Source organism: Melanerpes formicivorus, unplaced genomic scaffold, assembly GCF_026170545.1.
Source record: "Melanerpes formicivorus ecotype bairdi unplaced genomic scaffold, bMelFor1.0.p_v2 SCAF_91, whole genome shotgun sequence".
Lineage (NCBI taxonomy): Eukaryota > Metazoa > Chordata > Aves > Piciformes > Picidae > Melanerpes > Melanerpes formicivorus.
In genome coordinates, this window is record NW_027142443.1 from 981360 (window position 1) to 1004845 (window position 23486).

Consider the following 23486-nt stretch of genomic DNA (forward strand, 5'->3'; position numbering starts at 1 on the left):
TCCTGTGTGCTGGGCAGCCCTGGGGTGGTGCCAGGCTTCAGGCTCAGGTCGTGTGTGCTGGGCAGCCCTGGGGTGGTGCCAGGCTCCAGGCTCAGGTCCTGTGTGCTGGGCAGCCCTGGGGTGGTGCCAGGCTCCAGGCTCAGGTCCTGTGTGCTGGGCAGCCCTGGGGTGATGCCAGGCTCCAGACTCAGGTCGTGTGTGCTGGGCAGCCCTGGGGTGATGCCAGGTTCCAGACTCAGGTCGTGTGTGCTGGGCAGCCCTGGGGTGATGCCAGGCTCCAGACTCAGGTCCTGTGTGCTGGGCAGCCCTGGGGTGATGCCAGGCTCCAGACTCAGGTCCTGTGTGCTGGGCAGCCCTGGGATGATGCCAGGCTCCAGGCTCAGGTCCTGTGTGCTGGGCAGCCCTGGGGTGGTGCCAGGCTTCAGACTCAGGTCCTGTGTGCTGGGCAACCCTGGGGTGGTGCCAGGCTCCAGGCTCAGGTCCTGTGTGCTGGGCAGCCCTGGGGTGGTGCCAGGCTCCAGACTCAGGTCCTGTGTGCTGGGCAGCTCTGGGGTGATGCCAGGTTCCAGACTCAGGTCCTGTGTGCTGGGCAGCCCTGGGGTGGTGCCAGGCTCCAGACTCAGGTCCTGTGTGCTGGGCAGCCCTGGGGTGGTGCCAGGCTCCAGACTCAGGTCGTGTGTGCTGGGCAGCCCTGGGGTGGTGCCAGGCTCAGGTCGTGTGTGCTGGGCAGCCCTGGGGTGGTGCCAGGCTCCAGGCTCAGGTCCTGTGTGCTGGGCAGCCCTGGGGTGTGCCAGGCTCCAGACTCAGGTCCTGTGTGCTGGGCAGCCCTGGGGTGGTGCCAGGCTCCAGGCTCAGGTCCTGTGTGCTGGGCAGCCCTGGGGTGGTGCCAGGCTCCAGGCTCAGGTCCTGTGTGCTGGGCAGCCCTGGGGTGGTGCCAGGCTCCAGGCTCAGGTCCTGTGTGCTGGGCAGCCCTGGGGTGATGCCAGGCTCAGGCCCCAGGGCGGTGTCAGGCTCGGGTCCCGGGCGGCCCTGGGGCGGTGCCAGGCTCTGGGCTCGGGCCCTAGGGCGGTGCCAGGCTCCAGGCTCAGCTCCTCTCTGCCCTTCTGCCCGTGCTGTGTGTGGAGCTGGCAGTGCTGCCCATCTGTGACAGGGGCTGCTGCTCCCTCTCCTCAGCCTGTGACACTCCGGTGCCCCCCCAGGCGGTGGCTCCGCTGTGGTCCCCCTGCGCTTCAGGCCTTACAGCACAAAGCTGAGAGGCGCAGCAGAGGGGTTTGTGCCCTGTGCCTGGGGTGCTCCTGGCTTTCCCCCTCCCTCCTGCTGCTGCTTCCTGCTCTGCTTGCCCTGAGCTGCTGCAGGCTGGGCAGGAGGCAGTCCGTGAGCTGAGCCGTGAGAGCCTTCGGCCAGCAGCTCCTGTCCAGAGGGAAGGATCAGGTGGCCTGGTGCAGCCCAGCAGGCAGCTGTGTGCTGGGCTGCAGCCAGAGGAATGTGGGCAGCAGAGGGGATTCTGCCCTTTGGCTGAGACCTCCCCTTCCATCCTGCCTCAAATCCTGGTGTCCCCAGCAGCAGGACACAGAGCTGCTGGAGCCCGTCCAGAGGAGGCCACCAAGATGAGCCAAGGGCTGGAGCAGCTCTGCTGTGAGCACAGGCTGGGGGTGTTCAGCCTGGAGAGGAGGAGATGTCAAGGAGACCTCAGAGCTGCCTGCCAGTAGCTGGAGGCATCCCACAGGAAGGCTGCAGAGAGACTTCTGAGGGTGTCTAGAGCCAGGCCAAGGGGGAGTGGCTTGGAGGTGAGGGAGAGCAGGATCAGCCTGGAGCTGAGCAAGAAGTTCTTCAGCAGGAGGGTGGGCAGACACTGGCACAGGCTGCCCAGGGAGGCTGTGGCTGCCTCCTGCCTGGAGGTGTTCCAGGCAGGGCTGGATGAGGCCCTGAGCAGCCTGGGCTGGTGGGAGGTGTCCCTGCCCATGGGGTAGATGATCTCTGGGGTCCCTTCCAAGCTGAGCTGGGTTGCATGAAATCCTCCTGAAGATCCAAATGGCTGTGTTCAGCAGGGGCAGGGGTGGGGGGGTGGCAGTACTGTGGGGCTGCACAAGTCCTGCAGCCCAGGAGAGCCCCTGTGGGTGCTGCAGGGGATCTGGCCTTGCTGGGAGTGCTGCTTGCTGGCTGTGGCCAAGTGAGATGTGTGCTGGGTGTGGCTCTGACCCCTCAGCCTGCACAGCACCTTGGGTGGAGCCTGGTGGCCTGAGGAGCATCCTGTGGGCTGTTGGGTCCATGCTGGACCTGTGCAGGTCCCTGGCAGGCTGTGGGCCTGGTGCTGAGGCAGGGCAGAGGGCTGTCAGAATAGAACCAGGGAATTCTTTGGCTTGGAAGAGACCTCCAAGATCATGGAGTTTACTGCTAACCCAGCCCCAGCATGGCCATTAAACCATGTCCCCAGGTGCCCTGTCACAGGTGTCTTGAACACCTCCAGGGTCGTTTGGGCCTGGGCCCTGCTGCTGTGGTGCTTGGCACTGCTCTGCCTGCTGCTGCTCACAGCTCCTGGCTGAGTGGCTGCAAGGTGTGGGCAGGAAAGCCCTGGGCTGCCTGTCACAGAGGGGCCAGGGCCTGCACCCCAGTCAAGCTGCTAAGGCTGCTTCACAGAGCCAGAGGATGTTAGGAGCTGGAAGGAACCTCTGGAGATGGAGTCCAGGTCACACAGGAGCACATCCAGGTGGACTCTGAAGGGCTCCAGAGCAGGAGGCTCCACAAACTCTCTGAGCAGCCTGCTGCAGGGCTCCACCTGCTTCACACCAGAGGTTCTCCTCAGAGAACTGTCAGGGCTGGAAGGGAGCTCAAGGCTCAGCCAGTCCCAACCCCCTGCCATGGGCAGGGACACCTCACACTACAGCAGGTTGCTCACAGCCACATCCAGCCTGGCTGCAAAAACCTCCAGGCATGAGGCTGCCACCACCTCCCTGGGCAGCCTGTGCCAGGCTCTCACTACCCTCCTGGGGAACAACTTCCTAACACCCACTCTGATGTTGAGGTGGAGCCTGCTGTGTTCCAGCTCATGTCCACTGCCCCTTGTCCAGGACCCCAGTGGGAAGGGCCTGGCCCCTGCTTGACCCCCACCCCTCAGATATTTCTAGAGCACTCTGAGCCTTCTCCAGACTCAACAGCCCCAGGGCTCAGCCTTTCCTCCTCACAGAGCTGCTCCAGTCCTTCAGTCATCCTCACAGTTTGTTTGACTCTCTCCAGCAGCTCCCTGTCCCTCTTTGAACTGGGGAGCCCAGACCTGGCCACAGTCTTCCAGGTGTGGCCTCCCCAGGGTGGAGCAGAGTGGGAGGAGACCCTCCCCAGCCCTGCTGGATGCCCCCCAGAGCAGCAAACATTGATCAAGCTCCTGAGGGGAGCAGCCAGAGCAGGGAGCAGAGCCCATGGAGTCCCACCTGAAGGGGCTGCTGTGTGTGGAGGGCCCCTCTGGTGTGCTGGGGGCTTGAGGAGCTCAGTGGGGTCCCCAGGCTTGGCAGAGCTGCTGCTGCCTTGGCAGTCTGCTTGGGTGCTGCCAGCTCTCTTGGTGTGCCTTCCCCAGGGCTGGCTTGGAGGCTTGTCCTGGCCAGAACAGCTGTCCCCAGGAGCACCTGAGGCTGGGGAGGGAGGTGCTGGCTAGAGGGATGGGTCTGCCCCTGACAGACCTCTCTGGGCTCTGCAGGCACAGGTCAGGAGCTTGCAAGCTGTGCAGGGTGGCACTTGGAGGTGAGCCTTGAAGGGCTCGTGCTGGGCAGGGCTGCCAAAGCTGCTCCTGCAGTTTGGGCACCCTCTGGCCAAGATGCTCCCCCCTGGTGTTGCAGCTGCTGGGGCGCAGGCTGAGAGGAGGAGGAGGCTGCTGGGGTGCTCCTGGGCAGCCTCATCCTGCTGGGGGTGGCCCTGCTGTCTGCAGGGGGTGGATGGTGCCCTGTGAGGCTCCCCTCTGACCCCATGCAGTCTGTGGCTCTCTAGGTGGGACTTGGGAAGCCCCAGGGGGAGGGTCTGGGCTGTCAGCATGTTCCCCCCCTCCTTCCTTCAGCCACCCACCCAGGGGCTGCTTGGGTTGGGAGCTGATGGCCACAGATCTGCTTTTGGAGCCCTCCTGTGAGGGTTTCCTTCAGCTTTGCCCTGGGGCAGGGCACCTTGAAGTTGGCTCTGCTCTGTGTCACACTTCCCTGCCTGGTTGCTGAGGAGCTGGTGAATGCTGCTGGCTCTGGCCCAGTCTGCATGGGGGGCCACCCCCCAGGAGGGTTGTGCTGCAGGGAGGCTGGCAGGAGCCTGGAGCTCTGGCTTGGCTTTGCAGCTGGAGGCAGGTCCTGGTGGGGTGGCCTCCTGGGAGCTGTGTGACTCAGCCTTCAGCTGAAGGCTGCCTGAGCTCTCCCTTCCAGCTTCCTAAAGCAAAGCCCCCTGGGCTGAGCTGAAGGAGCAGCAGCTGCCTCAAATGGTAAGCAGCTAAGGCCTCCCTTCAGCTTTTGGTTTCAAATCAGCCTTGCCCATTGCCCAGCAGCTCCTCCCAGGGCAGCAGCTGCCTTGCAGCCTGGCTCTGCTAGCCCTGGTGGTGGTGGCAGGTTGGGGATACCAGTCCCTCTGGAGTCCCACCCTCATGAGACCCCCAGGGGCACTTCTGCTGTGGCAACCCAGCAGCTTCTCAGTCTCCCTCAGCAACAGCTGGGAGCTGTGACCACAGCTGGCTCTGGGGTTGTGCTGGCAGTGCCTCAGGAGCTGCAAGGGAGTCCTCAGAAGGCAGAGTGAGCTGGGGGCTCATCACTTGCATCCTCTCTGGGTAGCCACAGCTGTAGGTAGAGCCTGTGTTCTCCTGGCCCCAGCCTCTGCTTCCCTTGCCAGGGAGGGGTGGCAGCCTCACTGCTGTGGGCACCCTGAAGGGAACAGCCTGCCAGGAGATCCTCTCCTGCCTCAGCCCTCTCCAGCCTGCAGAGCTGGCAGGGGGCTCCTGCAGCTGCTGGCTGTGGTCAGAGGGGTCCTGCTGAGCTTCTCCTTCCTGACTGCTGTCCCAGCTGGTGTCCTGCAGGAGCTGGCAGCTTTGGTTTTGCAGGGACTTGACTTGAGATGCTGCTGGATTTCTCCAGGCAGGAGGAGCTCACATGTGGCTGTTTGCAGGGACTGCAATCTGTGAGGCTTCCCCCTCTGGAGTCATGGAGCAGGACAGCAGTCCTCCAGGACCTGAAGGGCTCCAGGAGAGCTGGGGAAGGACCTGTGACAAGGGCTGGGAGTGCCAGGATGAGGGACAATGGCTTTGAGCTGGGAGAGGGGAGACTGAGACTGGAGAGGAAGGAGGAATTGTTGGCAATGAGGCTGGGGAGACACTGGCACAGGTTGCCCAGGGAGGCTGTGGCTGCCTCCTGCCTGGACGAGTTCCAGGCCAGGCTGGATGAGGCCTTGAGCAGCCTGGGCTGGTGGGAGGTGCCCATGGCAGGGGGCTGGAGCTGGCTGAGCTTTAAGGTCCCTTCCAACTTCTCTGTGGAGTTCTGTCTGGTGAGGGCTGGGAGCATGCAGGGGGAGTTTTCCTTCCAGGGAGGTGCTGGACAGAGCTTCAGGAGCCCCTAGTGCTCCTTCCAGCTGCAAATGGAGATGGCAGAGAGTGCTGGGGAGCAACCTGCCTGCTGCCAGCTGAGCTTTGTGGTGTCCCTCACCTGCTGGGAAGCTGCTCCCCTCCTGGCAGAGCTGTGGTGTGATCCTGTTGGGTGCAGAGGGGCTCCTGAGCAGCTCTGGAGCTCTCTGTTCTCCTTGCTGGCTGAGGCTGCTGAAGCTGCAGCCTGTGTGCAGCTGAGGTTCTTGAGTCCAGTCCAGTGGTCATGCATCCCCATGCATGGATTGGAACAGTTGTGTTCCTTCTGAGCTGATGGGGAGTGCTGAGGAGGACTTCAGGTGGTTCCTCTCAGCAGCTGTTGAGGCCTCTGAGCCCTGCCTTGTGACATTGCCTTTCCTGCTGGTGTTGGGCAGTGGATTACACCGCAGGCACCTTCAGAGAGAGGCTGTGCTCCTGGCCCTTCCTGCCTGTTCTGCTCACCTGGGCTCTGGAGACCCTCTGCAGCCCTGACCAGGCTGACCAGAGGCAGCTGTGTGGCCCTTGGGTGCCCCGGAGCTGCAGGTGGCTGTGTCCCCCTGCTGTGCTGGTGGCCCCAGCTGTCTGGGCTGGCTGCTGAGCAGGGTACGGTGCAGGCTGCTCAGTGGTGCTCAGCCTCTCACCAGCTCCCTGCCCTTGGTCAATCTGCAGGCAGCACTGAGTTGGGTGGCAGTGCTGACCTGCTGGAGGGTCAGGAGGCTCTGCAGAGGGACCTGGCCAGGCTGCATCCATGGCTCAGGTCAGAGGGGTGAGGTTCAACCAGGCCCAGGGCTGGGTGCTGCACTTGGGGCACAGCCACCCCAGGAAGGCTCCAGGCTGGGGACAGAGGGGCTGGAAAGTGCCCAGCAGAGAAGGCTCTGGGGGTGCTGGGTGACAGCAGCTGGAGAGGAGCTCAGGGGGTGCCCAGGTGGGCAAGAAGGGCAGCAGCAGCCTGGCCTGGAGCAGCAATGGTGTGGGCAGCAGGAGCAGGGCAGGGATTGTGCCTCTGGACTGGGCACTGGGGAGGCCACAGCTTGAGTGCTGGGTTCAGTTCTGGGCCTCTCACTCCCAGGAGGACATTGAGGAGCTGGAGCAGGGCCAGAGAAGGGCAACAGAGCTGGGGAAGGGTCTGGAGAAGAGGGCTGGGGAGGAGCAGCTGGGGGTGTTGAGTGTGGAGAAGAGGAGGCTGAGGGAGACCTCATTGCTCTCTGCAGCTCCCTGAGAGGAGGCTGCAGTGAGCTGGGGGTTGGGCTCTGCTCCCTAGTAATAGGTGATGGTATGAGGGGAAATGTTGTCAAGTTGCCCCAGGGCAGGTTTAGGTTGGCTATGAGGAGCAATTTCTTCCCCAAAAGAGTTGTGAGGGCCTGGCCCAGGCTGCCCAGGGCAGTGGTGGAGTCCCCATCCCTGAAGGGGGTTCAGAGCCCTGGAGCTGTGGGGCTGAGTGCCATGGCTCAGTGGTGCCCTGGCAGTGCTGGGGGAAGGGTTGGACTTGTTCTTAAAGGCTCTCTGGGGTCGAACCAGGTCTCATTCTCTGCCATCTCAGTGCACCTCTGGCTGGAGCTGCCTTCTGCTGCTCAGGATGCTGCTCAACACATTTGCTGTGCTGGGGGGGAGGGAGAGCAGGGTCCTGTCTTTGTCCAGCTGATGCCTGTAGCCCAGCCAGGAGGTGAGGAGGGATTCCTGGCTTGGCTGAGTGCATCCTGACTGCTCTGAAGGGCTTTCCTGCTTGCCAGGATGTCTGGAGGTGTTGCTCAGCAGCTGCTCCTGTCCAAGCCCATGCTGACCCACACAGCATGGGAGCAAGGAGTGCTTGGGGAGCAGCCTGCAGGAGGCTCAGCAGGAGCCCCACTAAAGCTGCCCTGGGCTGGTGTCAGGTCAGGAGGCTTTCAGAAGTTGGGAGCAGCTAAGAGTGGAAGCAGAGGGCTCTGCTTGGCACAGTGCTGAGGCTGTGGGAGGCTTTGTGCCTGCTGAGGAGAGCGTCCTGAGGTTGGTGTTTGGTGGTAGGCTGCATCCTTGTGAGGCAGCAGGAGGAGGTTTGGCCCCTGGTGGCCTCCCAGCTCTTGGGAAGCAGAAGCTGGAACTCCTGAGGTGATCTCTTCAGGAGCCTTGCCTGTAAATACCCCCAGACCCCTCAGCAGAAGCTCCTTTCCACCCCTGCAGCCACCTTGTCCTCAGCATTGGCCCTAAAGCCTCTGTGGGCCCACAGCAGGACAGTGCCAGGGCAGGAGGGGAGCAGGCAGGGCTGGCCCTGGGAGTTTGCCTCTGTTTGCACTTCCCACTGGAGCTCACTCCCTAAGCAGGGGGCTGGGGTGAGTGCCTGGGGCCAGTGGGGACTGCTGCTGATCTGGGAGGAGGTTGTGCTGCGGGTTGAAGCTGGGTGTGTGGTTCAGGGAGGTTCTGACTGCTCTCCCTCAAGCAGAGCAGCTGAGGCTCAGCAGTGTGGCCAGCAGCAGCTCAGGGCTTCTCTTCCTTGGCTCTGCCCCAGTGGAGCTGCAGCTGGAGTCTTGTGTCCAGTTCTGGGCTCCCCAGCTCAAGGGACAGGAAACTGCTGAGCAGAGTCCAGTGGGAGGCTGCAGAGCTGCTGAGGGGCCTGGAGCAGCTCTGTGAGGAGCAGAGGCTGAGAGCTTGGGGAAGAGCAGCCCCAGAGGGGAGCTGAGCAATGCTCAGCAAGAACTAAAGGATCTGGGCAGGGGCAAGAGGCTGGGGGCAGACTCTGCTCAGTGGTGCCCAGGGACAGCACAAGGGACACAAACTGGGACACAAACTGGCACCCAGGAGGAGAAAGCTGTTTGGTATGAGGGTGCAGGAGGCCTGGAGCAGGCTGCCCAGAGAGGTTGTGGAGTCTCCTTGTATGGAGAGCTTCCATCCTCCACCCTGGGCACTGTGCTGCTGGGCAAGCTGCTGTGGGTGCCCTGCTGGAGCTGAGTGAGCTCCAGGGGTCTCTTCCAACCCCTCCCTGCTGGGATTGTCAGATGTATCCTAGGATTCCCTCAGGGGAAGATGCCTGACAGGACTTCTTGGAAGGGGAGGATCTCCCCTGGTGGCCTGGCAGGTCGGGAGGAGCAGAGGGCCTGGTGTCCTTCTCCAGGCAGTCACTGCTGCACACATCTGGAGGCAGCCCAGCCCCAGGGTCTGGGGGGTTTGTGTCCTGCAGGCTGGAGGGGGTGACCTGGATCAGTGCAGCTGGGGCAGCCTGGGGGCCGCTCCTGAGAGCCATCCTCTCTCTGCCAGAGAGAGAGTGGACCATGAGCCACCTCTGTGCTGGCTGGGGGTCCTGAGGGCCTCCAGCCATGGAGGGAAACCTGAGAGACCTCGGGAGCCAGGGAGGTTGCTGTGACTCCAGACCTGGCTTCAAGCTGCAGCTTGGCTTGCTGGTGGCCTGGCCATTAGCTGTGGGGTGTTCAGGAAAGGCAGTCCTGGGAGCAGGCCTGAGCCCCAGGAGCTGCCAGCAGCAACTTGCTCTCAGCACAGGGGCTGGGCCCAGACTGACCCCGAGGTGTTTGTGTCTTGCAGGAGTTGAATGACCTGGCTCGTGACCCTCCAGCACAGTGTTCAGCAGGGCCTGTTGGTGATGACAGTAAGTATCAGCCCCCCCCCCCACTGCTCTCCAGCTTCCCCTTTCCTTCTGAAAGGGGATGGCCAGCCCCTGAGCAAGCAGAGCCCTTCTCTTCTGCCTAGGCTGCTCAACAGCCCAGCCTCAGCCCTCTGCCCCCCCCGGTGCCTCCTGCTCCCCTCCCTCTGTGTCGCTGCCAGGAGCACATCCTGGGGGTCAGCAGCTCTGCCACCCACAGGCCTTGAGGTTACCCAGCTGCAGCAGCTCTGGGGCCCAAACCAGCAGGCAGCTGGGAGCAGCCTTCTGAGCTCCTCTGGCACCTCCACTCCATCTTGTTGTGTAGCCACAGGAAGTCCTCCAGCCTGCTCCTGAGCCCAGTTGGTAGTGCAGTGAGGTGAGAGTGAACTGCATGACCCAGGAGGGGGTAAACTGCAGCTTAGGAAGGCTCCAGGTAGTCTTTGGGGACAGAGGCTAAAATGTGAGCTGAAAGAAAAGGAGATGGTAAATGACAGCTGGAATTGGGGAAGTGATGTTGGGTTTGGGGTCAGCAAGGCCCAGGGCTGGGTGCTGCACTTGGGGCACAGCCACCTCAGGAAGGCTCCAGGCTGGGGACAGGGGGGCTGGAAAGTGCCCAGCAGAGAAGGCCCTGGGGGTGCTGGGTGACAGCAGCTGGAGAGGAGCTCAGGGGGTGCCCAGGTGGGCAAGAAGGGCAGCAGCAGCCTGGCCCGGAGCAGCAATGGTGTGGGCAGCAGGAGCAGGGCAGGGATTGTGCCTCTGGACTGGGCACTGGGGAGGCCACAGCTTTAGTGCTGGGTTCAGTTCTGGGCCTCTCACTCCAAGAAGGACATTGAAGAGCTGGAGCAGGGCCAGAGAAGGGCAACAGAGCTGGGGAAGGGTCTGGAGAAGAGGGCTGGGGAGGAGTAGCTGAGGGAGCTGGGGGTGTTCAGTGTGGAGCAGAGGAGGCTGAGGGAGACCTCATTGCTCTCTGCAGCTCCCTGAGAGGAGGCTGCAGTGAGCTGGGGGTTGGGCTCTGCTCCCTAACAAGAAGTGATAGTATGAGAGGAAATGTTGTCAGGTTACCCCAGGGCAGGTTTAGGTTGGCCATGAGGAGCAATCTCATCCCCAGCAGGGTTGTGAGGGCCTGGCCCAGGCTGCCCAGGGCAGTGGTGGAGTCTCCATCCCCAGAGCTGTGCAGATGTGGTGCTGAGGGCCATGGCTCAGTGGTGCCCTGGCAGTGCTGGGGGAAGGGTTGGACTCAGCCTGAAAGGTCTCTCCCAAGCAGATGCTCCTGTGATGAGTTTCTGGCTCAGAGGTTTGAAGAGTTCCTGTGGTGGATGGAGCTCTGTAGGACCCTTGGGAGCAGGCCTTGGTCTGTCATCTGTGGGACTGCAGAGCTCACCAGAGAGGAGAACTGAGAAGTGGGTTTGGCTTCTGCCCAGGGAGGCTGTGGCTGCCTCCTGCCTGGAGGTGTTCCAGGCCAGGCTGGATGAGGCCCTGAGCAGCCTGGGCTGGTGGGAGGTGTCCCTGCCCAGGGCAGGGGCTTGGGGCTGGCTGAGCTTGGAGGTCCCTTCCAACCCAACCATGCTGTGACTCTTAACTTCCAGGCAGGGCCTCCCTCAATCTGGGATCCTCCTTGTGGCTTTCTCTCAGCAGAATGTCCAGGCCCTGCTGTGAGGGACTTGGGGTTTGATTTGGACACAGCTGCTCAGGTCTGAGGCAGGGACTGCAGGTGGAATCCCCATGGTGCTGCTAGGTTGCAAACTCCTCCCATATCTGTTGGCTCTGCAGCCTTCACCTGCAGGGTACCCTTGGCTGATGCACAGGCTGCACTGGGTTGGAAGAGCCATCAGAGGCCATCTTGTGCAGGCAGCAGAGACCTCTCCAGCTAGAGCAGGCTGCCCAGGGACACATGCAGGCTGATTTTGAATGGCTGCAGGGGTGGGGCCTCAACCCCCTCCCTGGGCAACCTGTGCCAGTGTCTCCCCACCCTCACTGCCATGAATTTCTCCCTCATCTCCAGTCTCAGTCTGCCCTCTCCCAGCTCAAAGCCATTGTCCCTTGTCTTTGCACTCCCAGCCCTTGTCCAAAGTCCCTCCCCAGCTCTCCTGGAGCCGTTCAGGTACTGGAAGGCTGCTCTGAAGTCTCCGTGGAGCTTTCTCTTCTCCAGGCTGACAGCCCCAACTCTCCCAGCCTGTGCCCATAGCAGAGGTTCTCCAGCCCCCCCTCATCACCTCTGTGGCTTCCTCTGGCCCCTCTCCATCAGCCCCAGGTCTCCCATGTGTTGGAGGTCCCACAGCTGTTCACAGCCCTGCAGGTGAGGTCTCGCAGAGCAGAGGGGCAGGATCCTCTCTCTCCAGCTCTGGCCACATTGGTTTGGATGCAGCCCAGGCTGCCCTTGGCCTCCTGTGCTGCCAGTGCCCATTGCTGGCTCCTGCCCAGCTTCTCCCCACCCCAGCACCTCCAAGAACTTGCTGCTCTCTCTGTCTTGCACCTCAGTTGGGCATCCTGTGCCCAGGTGCTCAGTGATGTGTGGTTTGCAGTTGTCCTTCTGCATGCTGAGGAGCTGTGTGACAGCAGGAAGGGAAACAGTCCATTTTGCTGTCTGGCATCCTCTGGTGGGCAGCAGGTCCTCTCTCCCTTTGTGCCCTTGCCTGGGGAGGAGGCTGAGGTGCACCCTGTAGTGCTGAGCTGGATGCTCCTTTAGGCAGTTGCAGCTTCCCCATCTGCCCCTGAAGAGGCAGCTGAGGTGTCCCAGGGGTTGATGCTGCTGAGCAGAGGTTGAGGCCAAGGCACAGAATCACCAAGGCTGGAAGAGACCTCGAGGATCATCGACTCCAACCTGTCACCACAGACCCGTGACTAGACCATGGCACCAAGTGCCACATCCAATCCCCTCTTGAACACCTCCAGGGATGGGGACTCCACCACCTCCCTGGGCAGCACATTCCAATGGGCAATCTCTCTGTCTGGGAAGAACTTTCTCCTCACCTCCAGCCTAAACTTCCCCTGGCACAGCTTGAGACTGTGTCCTCTTGTTCTGGTGCTGGGTGCCTGGGAGAAGAAGCTCATCTTCAGATGAACTTCTGATGGTCCAGTCTGTGCCCACTGCCCCTTGGGCTGGCACTGGGCACCGCTGAACAAAGCCTGGCCCCATCCTGCTGCCACCCAGCCTTGTATTGATCAGCATTGATGAGATTTCCCCCCCTCAGGCTGCTCTTCTACAGGCCAAACAGCCCCAAGCCCCTCAGTCTCTCCTCACAGAGATGTTCCAGGCCCTTCAGCATCTCTGCAGCCCTTTGCTGTGCCTTCTCCAGCCAGTCCCTGTCCTCATCCCAGGGAGCCCAGCACTGGCCACTCCTGCAGGCTTTGTGGGAGGCCTCTGAGCTTTGCAGCTTGTGGAGTCTCCTCTCTGTGGAGTAGGACTGCTGGGGAGCTGCCTGTGCCAGCAGCACTCAGCTCCTGGGGATGAGTGAGAAGAGCAAGGTCAGGGTGTCTGCAGTAGGACAGCACTTGGACATTGACCTGTGCAGCTTTGTGGTGGGCTCTGGGGTGAATCCAGGGACCTGTGGAAGGTACTGAACGCCTTGGCAGCAAAGGAGATGCCTGAGAGGAGGCACCAGTACAGGCTGGGGGTTGTCCTGCTGGAGAGCAGCTCCATGGAGAAAGACCTGGGGAGTGCTGGCAAGTTCTGCAGGGGACAGCTAAGTGCCCTTGTGGGCAACAGAGACTAATGGGGTGCTGGGGTGCAGCAAGCAAAGTGTGGCCAGCAGGGCTGGGGAGGGTCTGCTGCCCCTCTGCTCTGCCCTGCTGAGACCACAGCTGCAATCCTGGGTCCAGCTCTGGGCTCCCCAGCTCCAGAGAGACACAGACCTGCTGGAGAGGCTGTGAGGATGATGAAGGGACAGGAAGATCTCTGCTGTGAAGCAAGGCTGAGCCCTGGGGCTGTTCAGTGTGGAGAGGAGAGGGCTGAGAGGGGATGTGATCAATGTCTATCAGTATCTGAGGGCTGGGGGTCAGGAGGAAGGGGCCAGGCTCTGCTTGGTGGTGCCCAGTGACAGGGCAAGGAGCAATGGGCACCAGCCTCACCTCAGCATGAGGAGAAACTTTGGGGTGAGGCTGCTGGAGCCCTGGAGCAGGCTGCCCAGAGAGGCTGTGGAGCCTCTTCTGGAGGCTTTAGAATCCTGCCAGGATGTGTTCCTGTGTGCCCTGCCCTGGGTGATGCTGCTTTGGCAGGGGGCTTGGGCTGGATGAGCTCTGGAAGTCCCTTCCCACCCCTCCCATTCCCTGATCCTATGAATATGCTTGCACTGAGCTGCAGCAGCTCTGCTGTGCAGGAGGGGCTGTGTAACACCCCAGGGAAGCTTCTAGGGTGCCTGTTGACCTCCCTGTGGGTCTCAGAGATCATCTACTCCACCCCTCAGCCATGGGCAGGGACACCTCCCACCAGCCCAGGCTGCTTAAGGCCTTAAGGTGATGCACTGGGAACCAGTGTGACCCTGAGTGCTCTGCTTCCCCTTGTGTCTGAGCAGGGTCCTGCTGGTGCTCAGAGAGGCACAGCATGTGCTGGGGTGGAAGGGACACCAAAGCTCAGCCAGCTCCAGCCCTCTGCCATGGGCAGGGACACCTCCCACCAGCCCAGGCTGCTCAAGACCTCATCCAGCCTGGCCTGGAACACCTCCAGGCAGCAGGCAGCCCCAGCCTCCCTGGGCAGCCTGCTCCAGAGCCTCCCCACCCCTATGCTGTAGAAGTTTTTCCTGAGGTCCAGCCCAAACCTGCTCTCCCTCAGCTTCAAGCCCTTCCCCCCTGTCCCTGGAGCTCCTCAGCTCTGGGAAGGGAGGAGCTGCCAGCTGCAGGGACAGAGGTTTGTGTCCCCTGCTAGTGGAGGCTCAGTCCTTCTCCACCCACCTCTAGCCTTAGTTTTGGGAGCATGCTTGGGACTGGCTGGCTCAAGGCTGCCTCCAGGGTGCTGTGCTGTGGCTCACTTCACTCCTGACCATGTCCCTGTGCCCAGCACCCCCTGACCTGGTCAAGAGCTTTGTGAGTGGCTGATTTGAGAGTCAGGAGTCACCTGAAGTGGGCTGTGTGTCACAGCTCCAGCTGGAGCTCATCAGACCTGCCCTGGCTGCCGGGAGGATGCAGAGCTTGGCTTCAGCAGGCACTGTGGTCTGGGCTAGGAGGTGGAGAGAAAAGCAGCTGCCAGCCTGCCCTGCTGTGTAGTGAGGTGTTGAGCTTCACTGGCAAGGTGCTTTCCTTTCTGCTTTCTGGGCTTCAGGTGAGCTGCTCCTTCTGATGTGAAGGCCAAGCTTGCTCCAGTGCTGTCTGTGCTGCACTCACAGGGAGCCTTACCACATCTGCTGATGCTTGGGAAAGCCTCAGTGGCCTTTCTGTGCCTTCACTGCTGGGTTTCTGCCACCCCTCTGTTGGTTTCTAGGTTTCTCCCTGCCCTGCTGCAGCTGTTGGGGCCTCTGAAGCTGCCAGAGCCCTTGGGATGCGGGTGAGCACCAGGACTGAACACCTGAGCCTTGGCTTCCTGGCTCCACACTGATGCAGAGTTGCTCAGAAGGCCACAGCAGCCTCTGTGACAAACCTGCTGCTCCTCTCAGGGCAGACTTGGGTTGGCCATCAGGAGGAAATTCTGCACAGGGAGGGTGGGGAGACACTGGAACAGGCTGCCCAGGGAGGGGGTTGAGGTTCCATCCCTGCAGACATTCAGGATCAGCCTGGCTGTGACCCTGGGCAGCCTGCTCTGCTTGCAGGTGTCCCTGCTGCCTGCAGAGGGGTTGGACAAGAGGACCTTTGGGGGTCTCTTCCAACCTGATGCCCTCTGTGACTGTCCTCCTGCAGCTTGCCTTCCAGAAGGACCCTGCAGCAGCTGGGGTCTGCAGTTGCCAGTGCTGGAGGTGTGGTGTTGCCCTACAGGGGGAGGCTCCTGGTGCTGTCCCAGCAGAGCTGTGGGGCTGCTGATCTCAGCACAGGCTGTGGGGGAGGGCAGGCACCCAGGGAACCCCCCAGCAGCCCCCCTGCAGGCTGCCAGCTCTGACTGCTGTCCTGGTGTGCTGCTGGCTCTCCATGAGCCTTCTCCCAGCAGGTGAAGCTGTCTTGTGGAGCAGATGCAGACCTGGGAGAGCTCATTTGTGTCCCCTGCAGCCAAACTCTGCCCTGCCGCTTCCTGCTGCCCAGGGTGGAGCAGACTCATCCTGGCACTCCCTCCAGGCTTGCTTCTGAGCCCTTGAGGCCTCTGTGGAGGCTGAGCTTAGAGATTGAGTCAGGCTGGTGCTTAGGTTACCTCTGTCCAGGTATTCCAGGCTTGGGCCTCCTCTCCATTTGCTTTGTGTAGGAGAGATCCTCCCTGAGGTATAAGCTCTGCTCTGGGGGCTGCCCTGGAGTGGTCTGGGGCTGCAAGGGACCTCCAGAGCTCATCCAGTCCAACCCCCTGCAGTCAGCAGGGACATCATCCACTAGAGCAGGTTGCCCAGAGCCTTCTTGAGTACCTTGAATATCTCCAGTGCTGAGGCCTCAGCTACCTGCCTGGGCAGCAGCTGCAGTGTCCCAGCAGCCTCTGGCTCAGGTGCCGCACAGGGAAGCAGGGTGTGGAGGTCTTACTTGGGGTTGCCAGGCTGGCTGGTTACTGCCCTGGGAGTTTTTGCAGGGCACAGGTGTGGTACCCCCAGAGCAGTCCCAGAGTGTGGAGCATGGAGAGCTTTGCTCCTTTTAAGCCCTTGCCTTGCTGCCCTGCAGCCTTGGGGTCTGGGCTGGCTTGGATGCGACCTGGGCTGCGGGGAGGTGTCCCTGCCCACGGCAGAGGGGGTGGCACTGGATAATCTTGAAGGTCCCTTCCAACACAACCCATTCTGTGCCTTGGGACACAGCTGCACAAGTCCATAGGAGCAGGGGGATGTGCTTGAGGATGCTGAGGGAGAAGGTTGATGCCACAGCAAGGCTGCACCCTGATCCCTTTGGAAGGTCATGGCAAGAGGGCTGTGGCTGATGAGTGGGAGAAGGCAAACACCAGACACAACTGCTTAGGGTGGGCTCTGGAGCCAGAAGCTGCCTGCCAGGGGGGTGCCAGGCTCCCTTTGCCTCACCCCATGCCAGCAGCTGTAATGGCACCTTGGTGTTCCAGGCCAGGCTGGATGAGGCCTTGAGCAAGCTGGGCTGGTGGGAGGTGTCCCTGCCCATGGCAGAGGAGTTGCAGCTGGATGCTCTTCAAGGTCTCTTCCAACCCAAACCATTCTCTGAACCTCTGTGCCCCTTGGTCCTGTTCTAGCACCTTCTGAGCTCTGCCTGCAGCCCCCAAACCAGGGTTGTGCTTCATGGAGGAAGCTCTGGACACAGCAGTCTTTGCCCTGCCCCCTGGAGCTCAGTGATGGATCCATGAGCCTACTGCAGTCAGTGTGCAGCTTGTCAGGAAGGAGAAGTTTGGACACTTCTCACAAGTCTTTGATCATGTGGAGCTCTTTTTTTCACTTGTGCTGAGGCCTTTTTGAATTCTGGGTGTCAGGGAAGGGTCCTCCAGGCCTGCTGAGCACATTGCTGTGAACATCAGCTGAGCAGCTTGAGTTGGGTCAAGAAAAGCTGAGTGTGGGGATTGAGTCTTCATCTTCAGTCAGAAGAGGCTGGAGACCTCACTCCTTGGTAAGGAATAACCAAGGTTGCTCCCTGGAGGTGCTCAGGGCCAGGTTGGATGAGGCCTTCACTGCTTTTACCCCCTTGCCTTGCCTCGCCTCCCTGCAGCCTTTGGGTCTGTGCTGGGTTGAGCAGCCTGGGCTGGTGGGAGGTCCCTGCCCAGGGCAGAGGGCTGGAGCTGGCTGAACTTTCAGGTCCCTTCCAAGCCAACCATGCTGTGATTCCATGACACAAATGTGGCTGCTCCCTGCTCCTGGGGAGTGCTGAGATCCCACCATGGGAAGGTGAGAAGCAGGTGCAGAGCATGGGGTGTGCCAGGTTCTGCTGCAGGAGCTGTGTCAGCAGTTAGGTAGCTGTGAGATGCTGCCTTGGCTCACCTGGGAGTTGCCCCCAACAGGGGAATTTTCTTTCCCCTTTTCAGCCCCCATGAGGTGGAGAGGGGCCTGAGCCTGCCCCAGGGCTGTGGCTGTGGGGTGACCTCCTCCCCACCCACCTGCTGATGCCACAGGAGGCTAAAGGGGAAGGAAACCAAACCCAGGAGCCTGCTTTAGCATTTGGTTCTTTCAACCAAGTCTTTGCAGTTCCTCCCCCTTTTTAAAGCCCCCAGGTGCCCCTCCCCCCCGTTTAAAGCCTCCAGTCCCCCCACCTTTTAAACCCCAGCCTCCCCAGTCCAGGGGCTGATCATTCCCCTCCCTGCAGCACCAGATCCAAGAGGATCCTGCAGCATTGCTCTTAATTAAGATGATGGGATCACAGCATGGCTTGGGTTGGAAGGTTCTTTTAACTAAGTCTTTGCACTCCCCCACCTTTTAACCCCCCACTCCCCCCAGTCCAGGGGGGAGCCAGATGGTCTTGAAAGTGCCTTCCCAGCCAAAGCACTGTGTGAGCCTCTGGAGACAGCAGTTCCTTACCTTGAGCTTCTGCCCACTGAAGTGAATCTTTTCTCTCTTGCAGTGTTCCATTGGCAAGCCACAATAATGGGACCAGTAAGTATTGAGAGGCTGGCTGGTGGTGCTGGTGGTGCCCCAGTGCTGCTGTGCTGACCCCTCCCCTGGCCATGCTTCTCTCTCTCCCTGACAGAACGACAGTCCCTACCAAGGTGGAGTCTTCTTCCTGACGATTCACTTCCCAACAGATTATCCCTTCAAACCACCCAAGGTGAGCGGCCCCCAGCAGCCATCCCCTCCCTCCCTGCCTTGCCTGCCTGCTGTGGCCCCCTGGGAGCCCTCCCCTGACCTGCTGCTTCCTCCTGCAGGTTGCATTTACAACGAGAATCTATCACCCAAACATCAACAGTAACGGCAGCATTTGTCTGGACATCCTACGGTCACAGTGGTCCCCAGCACTAACTATTTCAAAAGGTACCTGCCCTTGCTGCTCCTGCTCTGAAACCCAGCCACAGCTCAGCCCTTGGGCTGCCAAAGCTGCTGCCTGCCTGCCTGCCTGCTGCCCCTGCCTCCCGCTCCTGGGGCTGCTCAGCTGGCTGCGTGGCTGCAGGGCGCTGCCTGGGAGAGCAGAGAGGCTGCTTGGCTCTGCCCAGAGGAGCCTGTGAGCCCCCCTGCACCAGCAGCTCCCTGCCTCACCTTGGCCTGAGTGCACCAGCAGCCTGGGGCTGGGCCCCCCCTGCCCTGCCCTGCCCTGCCCTGCCCTGCCCTGCCCTGCCCTGCCCTGCTCCAGAGAGGCATCAGCCCGGGGCTGGGCCTGCCCTGCCCTGCCCCGCCCCAGAGAGGCATCAGCCCGGGGCTGGGCCTGCCCTGCCCTGCCCTGCCCTGCCCCAGAGAGGCATCAGCCCGGGGCTGGGCCTGCCCTGCCCTGCCCTGCCCTGCCCCAGAGAGGCATCAGCCCGGGGCTGGGCCTGCCCTGCCCTGCCCCGCCCCAGAGAGGCATCAGCCCGGGGCTGGGCCTGCCCTGCCCTGCCCCGCCCCAGAGAGGCATCAGCCCGGGGCTGGGCCTGCCCTGCCCTGCCCTGCCTTGCCCTGCCCTGCCCTGCCCCAGAGAGGCATCAGCCCGGGGCTGGGCCTGCCCTGCCCTGCCCCAGAGAGGCATCAGCCCGGGGCTGGGCCTGCCCTGCCCTGCCCCAGAGAGGCATCAGCCCGGGGCTGGGCCTGCCCTGCCCTGCCCTGCCCCAGAGAGGCATCAGCCCGGGGCTGGGCCTGCCCTGCCCTGCCCTGCCCTGCCCCAGAGAGGCATCAGCCCGGGGCTGGGCCTGCCCTGCCCTGCCCTGCCCTGCCCCAGAGAGGCATCAGCCCGGGGCTGGGCCTGCCCTGCCCTGCCCCACAGAGGCATCAGCCCGGGGCTGGGCCCCCCCTGCCCTGCCCCGCCCCAGAGAGGCATCAGCCCGGGGCTGGGCCTGCCCTGCCCTGCCCCGCCCCACAGAGGCATCAGCCCGGGGCTGGGCCTGGCCTGCCCTGCCCTGCCCCACAGAGGCATCAGCCCGGGGCTGGGCCTGGCCTGCCCTGCCCTGCCCCACAGAGGCATCAGCCCGGGGCTGGGCCTGGCCTGCCCTGCCCTGCCCCAGAGAGGCATCAGCCTGGGGCTGGGCCCCCCCTGCCCCGCCCTGCCCTGCCCCGGAGAGGCATCAGCCCGGGGCTGGGTCCCCCCTGCCCCGCCCTTCCCTGCCCTGCCCCAGAGAGGTATCAGCCTGGGGCTGGGCCCCCCCCTGCCCTGCCCCGCCCCAGAGAGGCATCAGCCCGAGGCTGGGCCCCCCCTGCCCCGCCCTGCCCCGCCCCAGAGAGGCATCAGCCCGGGGCTGGGCCCCCCCCTGCCCCGCCCTTCCCTGCCCTGCCCCAGAGAGGTATCAGCCCGGGGCTGGGCCCCCCCCTGCCCTGCCCTGCCCTGCCCTGCCCTGCCCCAGAGAGGCATCAGCCCGGGGCTGGGCCCCCCCTGCCCCGCCCTGCCCCACCCCAGAGAGGCATCAGCCCGGGGCTGGGCCCCCCCTGCCCCGCCCTGCCCCGCCCCAGAGAGGCATCAGCCCGGGGCTGGGCCCCCCCCTGCCCCGCCCTGCTCTGCCCTGCCCCAGAGAGGCATCAGCCTGGGGCTGGGCCCCCCCTGCCCCGCCCTGCCCCAGAGAGGCATCAGCCCGGGGCTGGCCCCCCCCTGCCCTGCCCCAGAGAGGCATCAGCCCAGGCTTAAACTGCAGGCATCAACTCAGGGCTGCCAGCCCATGTGGTGGAGCCAGGGTGCTGTTAAGGAGCTGCTGTAATGTGTGCTGAAGCCATGGCAACTCTGGATGGCTGTTAGCATATTGATAACTTCTTTATTCACATGGGAATTTGCCCCAGAGCTATTAAATAGTGTCATAGCATCAATAAGGTTGGAAGAGACCTCTGAGATCATTAAGTCCAACCTGTCACCCAGCACCTCATGGCTAGTAAACTATTGCTCCGAGGGCCACATCCAATCCCCTCCTGAACACCTCCAGGGATGGTGACTCCACCACCTCCCTGGGCAGCACATTCCAATGACTAACAACTCTGTCTGGGAAGAATTTTCTCCTCACCTCCAGCCTAAACTTCCCCTGGCACAGCTTGAGACTGTGTCCTCTTGTTCTGGTGCTGGGTGCCTGGGAGAAGAGACCAACCCCTTCCTGGCTACAGCCTCCCTTCAGGTAGTTGTAGAGAGCAAGAAGGTCTCCCCTGAGCCTCCTCTTCTCCAGGCCAAGAAGCCCCAGCTCCCTCAGCCTCTCCTCACAGGGCTGTGCTGGAGGCCTCTCAGGCTCAGTTTGTGGTGGGAAGATACACTCCCAGTGAGAATGTGCAGTATTTGGGCAGGTAGCACAATTTCACCAGTGTGAGGCCAGCAGGACAAGAACTTCAACCCCAGTTTTGTGCAAGCCAGTAAGGGTTAACAGCCAGAGAGAAGCCCTGGGAGCGACCACGGGGGCAGCCCCGGGGGCTGGGGGAGACTCAACGAGAACCATTAATGAATCAGTTACCCACAGCTGGTTCCCCCCCAGCAGGGAGTGCTACTGCTGGGTGTGGGTTGTTGAGGCTCTGGGGGGCGCTGTGGTGCTCCAGGCAGGGCTGGGGGCCGGCAGGAAGGCCTTGGGGCCGGGCCGGCTCCGGTGGGGTGGCAGAGCTGCGCCGTGGCTGGGAAGGGCTCTTGGGTAAACTGAGGCACAGCGAAGGTCTGGTTGCAAGGGGAAGCAAAGCTTGGCTCTGGCTTGCAGGGGGTAGGCCTTCAAACACCTTAAAACAAAGCCCAGCTTTGAATTTTAGCTGGGTTGGGGGTTTTTATGGCTCAAGATCTGCAGGTTGTAGCTGTGGCCATGCAAGTGAGGGAGTTTGGGGTCTCTTCTGTGTGTGGGCCATGACCATTCTGGTTTGAAGCTTCACACTTGGTCATGAAGTGCTGCAGCCTCCTTCCTGTGGTGTGAAGGATCCTCTTGCCTCTAACTCTCCTGATAAACACCACCTTGATTCAGGCAGGTGATTCCTGCTGCCCCTCCATCATCATGAGGGTCTCCTTCTTGCTGAGCAGTTCCTGCCTGCTCTGTCTGGCTCAGAGGATGTTAGGGGTTGGGAGGGACCTCTGGAAATCATGGAGTTCAGAGCAGGAGCATAGGTTCCAGCACAGGTCACACAGGAGCACATCCAGACAGGGCTGGAAAGTCTCCACAACCTCTCTGGGCAGCCTGCTCCAGGGCTCTGTGTGCCTCACAGTACAGAAGTTCCTCCTCATGTTGAGGTGGAACCTCCTGTGCTGGAGTTTATATCCACTGCCCCTTGTCCTATCACAGAGTGCAACTGAGCAGAGCCTGTCCCCTCCCTCTTGACCCCCAGCTATTGATAGACATTGATCAGATCCCTCTCAGCCTTCTCCTCTCCAGACTCTCTGCCCCAGGGCTCTCAGCCTCTCCTCACCAGGCAACGCTCCAGTGCCTTCAGCATCCTTGTAACCCTCCCTTGGACTCTCTCCAGCAGATCCCTGTCCCTCCTGAGCTGGGGAGCCCAGAGCTGGATGTAGTATTCCAGGTGAGGTCTCAGCAGGGCAGAGTAGAGGGGGAGGAGAACCTCCTTGGATCTGCTGGACACACTCCTCTGAATGCAGCCCAGGATCCTATTGGCACTCCAGGCTCCCTGCGGGCGCCGCCTGCCCCGCCCCGGCTCAGGTTCCTTGGTCTGTGGAAGCAGCTGGAAGGACAAAGCAGTGCCTGGATTTGTCTCTTGGCAGAAGCTGGCTCAGGGCAGGGTGCTGAAGTCTCCCCTCAGGTGGGAGGGCCTGGGCATGGTGCCAGGCTGAGGCAGCTCTCCTCACAGCTGCTCTGTGCAGCACTGGCTGCTGTCTAAGCACTGAGGCAGCAGCCAGGGCTGGTGTCAGGTGTGCTGGGATTGGGCTGCTGTGTAACTGGTCAGACTGGTGCAACTGGAGAGGGTGATGAGATCTTCACTGGGTTAGGGAGGAAAGTGCCCCTGTGGGGGGTGGGCAGGCAGCACTGGGAAGATGCTGGGAGCTAGGCTGGAACTGGGACAGCTGGAAGAGGGTAGGGCAGGGATTGAAGAGGCTGGCTGAGAGCATCAGGGAGTGGCTGTCAGCTTTCATCACTCCCAAAATACATCTGCAGAGGAAGCTTGCAGCCCAGCTGCTGTGTGCTTCTAACATCTGCCTCCTTGTGCTCTTCAGGAGCATGCAGCTGGAGTCAGCCAAGGGGCAGTGAGGTCATTGTGGGACTGAGCTCCTCTGCAGGCTGCTTCCCTCCAGGAGGGGTCCCTGTGGTGCTGACCACTCCTCACCCACTGCAGAGGAGTTCAGAACAGGGCACAAACCTCCCTGCCCTGGCACAAAGCACAGGGGCAGAATCCTGTCTGAGTTCCCTGGGGTTCATCAGTTCACAGAATGGGTTGGGTTGGAAGTGACCTTAAAGCTCAGCCAGTTCCAGCCCCCTGCCCTGGGCAGGGACACCTCCCACCAGCCCAAGGTGCTCAAGGCCAGTGCCTGGCTTCCAGTGCCTGTGGATGTCCCCAGGCAGTGGCCAGGGACCAAGTGCCAGGTGTGGGGAGGGACTGGGGAGAAGCTCAGGGAGGGGCCAGCCCAGAGTGGTGTCCCCATCCAGTGGTACTTGGCAGTGTCACCCAGAACAGCAGCAGGCTCAGGCTGTTCCCCTCCAGGAGCTGTTCCACCACCCAGGGCAGGCAGCAGGCAGCAGGAGCCCTGTGTGTGGGGTGAGAGAGCCCTGGGAGAGGATGGGGCTGGGACCCACACCTGGGCAGACCAAACTGTCCCACAGGAGGAGTTGGCCCTGCTGGGAGTAAGCTCCTGACCCCAGGGGTTGGTGGCAGCCCCTTGGCTCCCAGGGACAGACTCCTGCTGAGGCTTCAGGACCCCTCCTGTTTCACCCCTGGGCACCAACTCATGGACCCAGGGAATGGGTTGGGTTGGAAGGGACCTTCAAGCTCATCCAGTGCCAACCCCCTGCCATGGGCACCTCCCACCAGCCCAGGCTGCTCAAGGCCTCATCCAGCCTGGCCTGGAACACCTCCTGGCTCCCACAGAGCTGCTTTTGGCTCTTGAAGCCACTGCCAGCTGTAGCTCTGTGCTCTGGCCACCCAAGGGTGTTACAGCTGCCTGCTGCACTTGGCTGTGGGCTCATCCCTACCAACAAGAGCAGCTAATGCTCATGGGTAAGCTGCTGGGCACCTTGGGCTTCCTTGCTGAGCAGGGGAGGTGGATCAGGCATGGAGAAAGGTGCTCCTGGAAGTTTGGAGTGTTCGGTGCTCTGTACAAGGAGGCTTTGGCAGTAGA

General features: G+C 62.0%; 1 protein-coding gene across 1 annotated transcript in view; it reads left to right on the forward strand.

The window, feature by feature from the left end:
• The window catches only part of UBE2D2 (ubiquitin conjugating enzyme E2 D2), a 37806-nt gene that overhangs the window by 5224 nt on the left and 9096 nt on the right, over positions 1-23486 (forward strand). The window contains exons 2-5 of the mRNA XM_068165656.1: positions 9080-9143; positions 17700-17731; positions 17826-17903; positions 18001-18106. Coding sequence (XP_068021757.1) covers positions 9080-9143; positions 17700-17731; positions 17826-17903; positions 18001-18106 — 280 coding nt within the window. The remainder of the gene's footprint in view (positions 1-9079; positions 9144-17699; positions 17732-17825; positions 17904-18000; positions 18107-23486) is intronic.